A 7500-nucleotide genomic window follows, 5' to 3' on the forward strand; every position below is an offset into this window, starting at 1 on the left:
GCATATAATTTGCATTAAAAAAGTGAAAGTGAGAGAAAGAGAACGAGTCCAATAGAGACAAAGTGATAAAAGACAGTTCAGGGAAGTACATATATGAGAAAGATATATGTATACTGTAGTGTAAGGATCAGCACCTTTTCTGGACTGGGGCCTATACTTGAATGAATCCTGTTTGCGGCCCACCTCACCCTGCCTTAAAGGCGTATATTTACGTCCTATCAAATCCAACGCTTTTGAGCCATATAGGCGTATATATTTACGTTCTATGCCGTCTTTATAGTGACTTATGAATAGCCCCTTTTATATAATTTACCATATAGTAGTTACTAGTGTTCCACGTATAGCTAAATGACATTTACTTTATTTTATTTGTAACACTATAATGTTATATTATCGATAAAACCTTGTTTTGCCCCACTTTTCAATATCTTCATGGCCTGAAGGTTGTTGAATCGCTGATGTATATGCATATATGGAGGCAGAGAGAGAGAGAGAGACATAGACAGAGACAGAGAAGGTAACAGGCATACCCTTGGCGATCTTTATATCCAGTGCCGTTCGGATCAGCGCCATGAGGGTGGAGTTAAAATGCACTGTGTTGTCGTCGGCGACGGGCAGGTCCATGCGCAGCAGCCTCTGTGGAGAGAGCCAGTCAGGACGAGAGAGGGTGAGAAAGGGGCGTGTCCAGGGTAAAGGGGTGTGTCTGAACCTCCAGGAAGGTAAAAGGAAGGGGGGCGGGGGTAGGGGGAAGGGTTGTCGAGAGAGCTCCATAGACAACAGCCAGTTATAGCTGGGCTCTGTCCGATGTTCTCATTAGTTATCAAGTTTTTTTTTAATTTTTTATAGATTTCCAGTCCGTCTAGGATAATAATATAGAAAGACAAAGCAAAAAACGTCTTTCTGTGCCATGAAGCTCTGTTTGTCAATTTGGCTTGAGGTCGAAAGCGTATATAGGCTGAGAACGCACTCCGGATTGAAGGCCTATATATACCGAGCACGCTCATGAGTGTCCTAAAGTCCCTCCTAACATTTGACTGGTGCACGTACAGTCCCATTCTGTTGGTCTGTTCCAGACTGACTTCTATAGGTACCTTTCAACACCTCTCATGTGAGAGGTACCTCTGGAAGCCACACCTCTGTATGGGTGTGGTTTAGTCTTAAGGGGTGTGTTTTGAGGGGTGTGTGCAAGCATTTCCATTCCCCCCCCCAAGTCTCCTGCTCGCCAGTGATACTCTACCATACAGCACAGCTATCCAAACGGGGGGGGGGGGCATTTGCTACTAAGCGACCGTGGAACCCTAATTTATGCTCCGTCGTACGATGGTGTCGCGCAATTGGAACAGCAGCAGACCATTACGAGCTCACAATGTGAGCTCGAGGGTTCGGGCTGTTCCTGCCGCGGGACACAGTCGCGTGACTAAGCATGAATCGGGGCTTGAGAGCCGAGAACCACGAGGAAAGAACAATCGGAGCCTATAGTGTGCGGCCTCCGAGCCCAACCTGTGCCCATGTTCCCATAATGTGTGAATGCAGATAAGCTCATTCACACATCTTAGTCGTGACACACATACAGTATATCGCACACATATACACCGACCCACCCCCCCGACCCACTTAACACACATGACTCCAATTAAGTACGCTACTCTTAATTGGAGTCCTTTTGACGACGAACACGAATAGATGGACTGGAGAAGAACAATGACAGTATCACTGGGACAGTCCTTGCCATTCTTTTGAGGAGACTGGCATGTTTTGTTTTGTTTTGTTATACCGAGGCATCTGCTATAGAGCTCCCCCTATATACCTGCATTGTGGAGGTTGTATATATATATATATAACTCTACAAGGTAAATCCAATGGCGGAACTCGCAAGATAGAACAAATCAAGCCACTTAAACGGCTTGTTTGTTTCCCATCCCAGCCAGTTGGCATCCATTGAGTTTACCTGTATGAACATGAGCGTTGGGCACTCACGGAAAAGGCAAGCACGGCATATAGTGAGTTTTGTCATGCTTGTGTGTGTGTGTGTGTGTGAGAGAGAGTGTTCTAGTGTCGGGCATGCCAGACAAGTGGCGAACGGCAACAGCCAAACATCCACGGCTCTCGGCAGGCAGGCATGATGTCATCATCTGTAGCCATGCAACACAGAATCTGGGGATTGCGTGCAATAACCGCCGTAACGTCCCTTGTAAGTCCCAGACAAACGGACATGCAGCATGCTTATTTCACCCCTCCCCACACACACACACCACCCTATACCCAGCTCCCCTCCACCAACCCCGCCAGCCCGCCGCTACCCCCTCCCTTGCCCAAAATACAAGCAGCCGTGCATCCGCGGACAGAGAGTATCCTCATTCAGATTAAAAACGATCGATAGATGTGTGTTCTATTCGATGCGTTTCTTATATCTTTTTTTTGTTTTGTTCGATTTGTTCGATTGATTGCTTGCTGATATAGTACAGTGTTATCTCACTGTTGGCGTCTGACTTTGTGTCCAAAGTCAGATGTGCCAGTGATGAAATGTCTGGATTTAAAACACAATGGGTTTTGGTGTCCAGGCAAAGATCTCTCTGGATGCAAAACGGGTGCTGTGTCTAAAGGGGAGGGGGGCGGGGGGGGGGAGTTAGAGAGGACTGACGAGTGTGACATTCCCTGAAAGAAGAAGAAGAATCAGAGAAGGTGAAGATCAAAAAGTATGAGTGATGTTTATTTGTTAAGTATTTTTGTTTAGTTCTTTTTTTTTCTTTCTTTTTGCCCACTCTGTGGGGGCGGGGTCTAAGCTGTTAGTTTTCAGTTGAGACTATAGGTGGCTCTATAAAAGGCAGATTAATGAGATGCGGTTACAGATAAAAAGGGGAGGGTGAGAATGAAGAACACTGAAAGAGCGAAAAAATAATTAACAAGAGCGCGTGGTATAACAGGAGAAAGAAAGAAAGACAGAAAGAAAGAAGAAAGAAAGAAAGAAAGAAAGAAAGAAAGAAAGACAGAAAGAAAGAAAGAAAGAAAGAAAGAAAGAAAGAAAGAAAGAAAGAAAGAAAGAAAGAAAGAAAGAAAGAAAGAAAGAAAGAAAGAAAGAAAGAAAGAACGAACGAACGAACGAACGAACGAACGAACGAACGAACGAACGAACGAACGAACGAACGAACGAACGAACGAACGAACGAACGAACGAACGAACGAACGAACGAACGAACGAACGAACGAACGAAAGAAAGAAAGAAAGAAAGAAAGAAAGAAAGAAAGAAAGAAAGAAAGAAAGAAAGAAAGAAAGAACGAACGAACGAACGAACGAACGAACGAACGAACGAACGAACGAACGAACGAACGAACGAACGAACGAACGAACGAACGAACGAACGAACGAACGAACGAACGAACGAACGAAAGAAAGAAAGAAAGAAAGAAAGAAAGAAAGAAAGAAAGAAAGAAAGAAAGAAAGAAAGAAAGAAAGAAAGAAAGAAAGAAAGGAAAAGAAAGAACGAGAGCAAGGGAGCAACAGTGAGAGGCAGGAAGTGTGTTCAGGTAGAAAGGGGAAGGTAGAGTATATATTACAGTATACAAGACAAGAGAAAAAAGACACAACACTAAAACGACACTGACAAAAAGTCCACTGAGAAAAGGCCAAGTTGAAAACGGAGTCGTCTCTTCTCACCACGTCTGTCAAACCTAATACTTTCCAGTGAGAATGCAGCCTTAGTATTCCCAAAAAACAACAACAAAAAAGAGAAACAGCTTTTCCACATACTTGACTACTGGACTCAGTGTCAAGGGAACCAAAGTTAAAAAAATGTCCGACCTCTCCAAGCTGACAGACAACATAGGGGGGGATTTATCACCTCAACTGTCTTTTAAAAGGATTTTTCATGAAGCTTTATCGGTTAAACGTTACGATTCTTCAATGGCCGACGCATTATATACAATAGGCCTGTTTGTCAGACAGGCTGGAGAGAGAGAGAGAGAGAGAGAGAGAGAGAGAGGGGGGGAGGGGGGAAGAGAACAGAAGAGGGGGAAAAGTAGCTGATAGACAGAGAGACAGCGGGATGGATGGAGGCAGTGCTGTGGTGTCATGGGTGGAACATGGAGGGACAATGATCACTGAGGCACACAGAGGAGACCGAGAGAGGGTGGAGAAACCACGGAAAGGGAGAGATGAGCGAATGAGAAGGATCCGCAAGAACAATGTGAGAGAGAGAGAGAGAGAGAGAGAGAGAGAGAGAGAGAGAGAGAGAGAGAGAGAAGACAGATGGAGGTGGAGGAGAGATGTAGAAAGATGGGGAGTCGAACGTTCCAACTAGAACTGCATTTACACATTTGACAGAGAGAGAAAGGGAGAGAGAGAGAGAGAGAGAGAGAGAGAGATAGATAGAGAGAGGGAGGGGAGCGGGGCGGGGGGAGGTGTTGACAGAAGACGGAAGGAACCACAGGACAAAAACAAAGGGAGTTCTGAGGAGCTCAACCGAGTCTTTACACGTTGCCAGTAGTCTGTGACTCACCACAGGCATATAGCCAGAGATTCTGCAGGCTTTTGCTGTGTATATACAAGAACCCAACACGACCCACATCACAGGAAGGGCCAGAACTTTGCCTATATTATACCCAACGGTGTTTGTTTGACACTGTACGGGGGGGGGGGGTCTGTCTGTGTGCATGTGTGTGTGTGTGTGCGCGCTACAGAGCGCCATCCGCAGGGACAAGAGATGTAGAGGACATGAAGACGAGCATTCCTTGCCGATCCTTCTGTACCCGCATCGTAAGCAGGTCGTTGCACCTTGTGTAGCCGACGTGATATATACCACTATACGTTTCTAAAGGGCACATATACCTCAAGGGTATTTTGATGAATTGAACATGGTGGACCCTCTTGTACACAAGTGTAATGCTTAATTGGGTCGTCCACTCGCACAGTTAACAGTCTTTGTATTGAGTTTGTGCTTGAAATGTACTGTAATTCTGCCAACTGTTAATAAATATTTCAAACAATCAATCAATCAATCAATGCTTCATGGCATTACTAGGGCTGTTTTGGCAGGGGGGAAAAAATACCCTTTCTTCAAGCAATATTTTCCTCTTCGAATATAGGAATGTATTTGTTGGCTTTAGAGTTCATGAAGTAAAAGTGATACGTGGGTATATAAAAAAAAGTGTACATGTATGTTCTATCAAGTATAGAAACATCAGAGGCAGCCGATTTTCTCATCCGTTTTCAAAACATTTTAACCCCCCCCCCCCCCGCTCCATTACGTTGAAACTGAATCGACTCGCTCGCTGCATTTCTTTTTTTTTCTTTTTTTTTTATCCCACGATTTTGCAACCCATTATTTTTCACCCAGTGTCAATTATCTAATGTAATCCTGGGCGCTACACTTCCTCTGCCAACCTGGGGGGGCAGCGGACTGACATTCCTTCTATGTATGAGGAGTCCAAGCTGCTTCTTTACACCTGACAGGGGGGGAGTTTCCCCGTCCGGACGTAGCGCGTGGAAGGAACACGTTATTCTGACCAGTTCCTTTCCCCTCCATCAGGCGCCCCGGCTGGCCAGGGGGAGGTAGTTTAGAGACCAGGATTACTGCATGTTTTTTGTGAGGGTACCTACCCTAGGGGACACGGGGAGAACATGTGAGGGTACCTACCCTATAGGGGACACGGGGAGAACATGCAAACTCCACACAGAGAGGCCCTTTCGCCAACCCCGCTTCGACTCGCTGCATGATCACACGTGTTCTAGTTGCATGTTGCGTGTGTGTGTGTGTGTGTGTGTGTGTGTGTGTGTGTGTGCATTGTGCGTCCGTGCAGGTTGCAGAAGGACGGGCAAAGCCTCCTCCATTCCCTTACTCCTGCGGCCTGACGACGAGAGGAAAGAAAATAAGAAATAAAAGGGGGGGAAAAAATGAAAATAAAACAGCACTGACTACCACTTCACTATCACTTCACGACGAAGCCCATCCCTCCATCCACGGGGGCGGAGAAGGGAAAAAAAGGACGGAACAGCGCTCACCACCACCACAACCAGCACTAACAGACAGTCAGAAGAACAGCGCTGGGATGGGGGAAAGGGGTGGGGGTATAGTGGGGTGGGGTTGGGATAGGGAGTGGGGGTAGTGGTGGAAACAGTGAGAGGGACGGCTCCCCCCCCATGGGGGGGTCTTTTAGACGAGAGGAAGGTTTTTTTTTTAACATTGAAGGGATGGAGGGGGGGGGGGGGGGGAGGATCTGCCCCAGCGATGGGAGAGAGGAGGGGGGGGTAAGGAGGAGGAGAGAGAGAGAGAGAGAGGGCGAGGGCGGGGGAGGGGTCGGGGGTATACGAGTCTACCTTATAGGCGACCCGGGCGGGACACCTCTTCCCGAGGCCTAGCGGTGGACACATGTGTCTTAGCATCTGATACATGTCTGTGTAACTGATCCTGCCGCTGGGGTGGCCACACACACACACACACACACACGCACGCACACACACATGTGCACACACGCCACACATTGTGCATACACACCCAACGAAAGGCGCACGCACGCACGCACGCACGCACGCACGCACGCACGCACGCACGCGCGCGCTGCGCGCGCGCACACACACACACACACACACACACACACACACACACACACACACACACACACACACACACAGACAGACAGACAGACGGAACAAACGGATACGGACGACATGGAAAACGAACGCACAAAAAAAAAGAAACAAGAAGGAAATAACAACAACACATGGGAGAAGGACGGAGGAGGGGAGAGGGGGGGTGCACCCAAACAGGTGCATTGTGGGAGTCGACAAGAGGAAAGGGGGAGGTGGAAGAGGAGGAGGAGGAGGAGGAGGAGGAGGAGGAGGAGGGAGGGGGGGGGACAAATACACAGAGGTTATTGGTTTGACCGCTGTGGAGAAGAGCGGTGAGAGCAAGAGTGCGTGTGTGTGTGTGTGTGTGTGAGAGAGAGAGAGAGAGAGAGAGAGAGAGAGAGAGAGAGAGAGAGAGAGAGAGAGAGAGAGAGAGAGAGAGAGAGAGAGAGAGAGAAAAAAGCATGTGTTAGTTTTGGTCTGGCGTATTGTAAAAGAGGAGGAGAGGTGTGTGTGTGAGAGAGAGAGAGAGAGAGAGAGAGAGAGAGAGGGGAGGGGGATGGGGTAGGGAGGTGTTGTTACTTCCTGTAGTTAGTTAGTTAGTTAGTTAGTGAGTCGTTGTTGAGACACCATTCTATGCGAGGTGAAAATGGGAGTTTGTCCGTGTATCGTTAATGCAGTTTGCTGGCGGTTATATATAACCCTCTTTCGTGGCTCGTATAGAACAGACAGCGGGGCTTTGAGCAGGCAAGTGAAAGCACCGCTGCTGCTGTCCACAGAGTGGACCGGGGGGTGAGAGAGAGTGACAATGCTGCTACAGAGTGAACCGGGAGGTGAGAGAGAGTGTCACAATGCTGCTACAGAGTGAACCGGGGGGTGAGAGAGAGTCACAATGCTTCAAGTCAATGCAGTTCCTTTAAATCACGCCGTAACGGGCC

At 47.6% G+C, this 7500-nt stretch overlaps 2 protein-coding genes across 2 annotated transcripts in view; one reads left to right on the forward strand and one right to left on the reverse strand.

The window, feature by feature from the left end:
- The window catches only part of LOC310859477 (E3 ubiquitin/ISG15 ligase TRIM25-like), a 289970-nt gene that overhangs the window by 256212 nt on the left and 26258 nt on the right, over positions 1-7500 (forward strand). The window lies entirely within an intron of this gene.
- Positions 1-7500, reverse strand: part of cacna1ab (calcium channel, voltage-dependent, P/Q type, alpha 1A subunit, b) — a gene marked incomplete at both ends in the record, with an annotated part of 292563 nt that overhangs the window by 25972 nt on the left and 259091 nt on the right. The window contains 1 exon segment of the mRNA XM_083764411.1: positions 531-636. Coding sequence (XP_083620537.1) covers positions 531-636 — 106 coding nt within the window.

The sequence above is a fragment of the Protomyctophum parallelum genome (genome assembly GCF_964188405.1).
Source record: "Protomyctophum parallelum genome assembly, chromosome: 5".
NCBI classification, from domain to species: domain Eukaryota; kingdom Metazoa; phylum Chordata; class Actinopteri; order Myctophiformes; family Myctophidae; genus Protomyctophum; species Protomyctophum parallelum.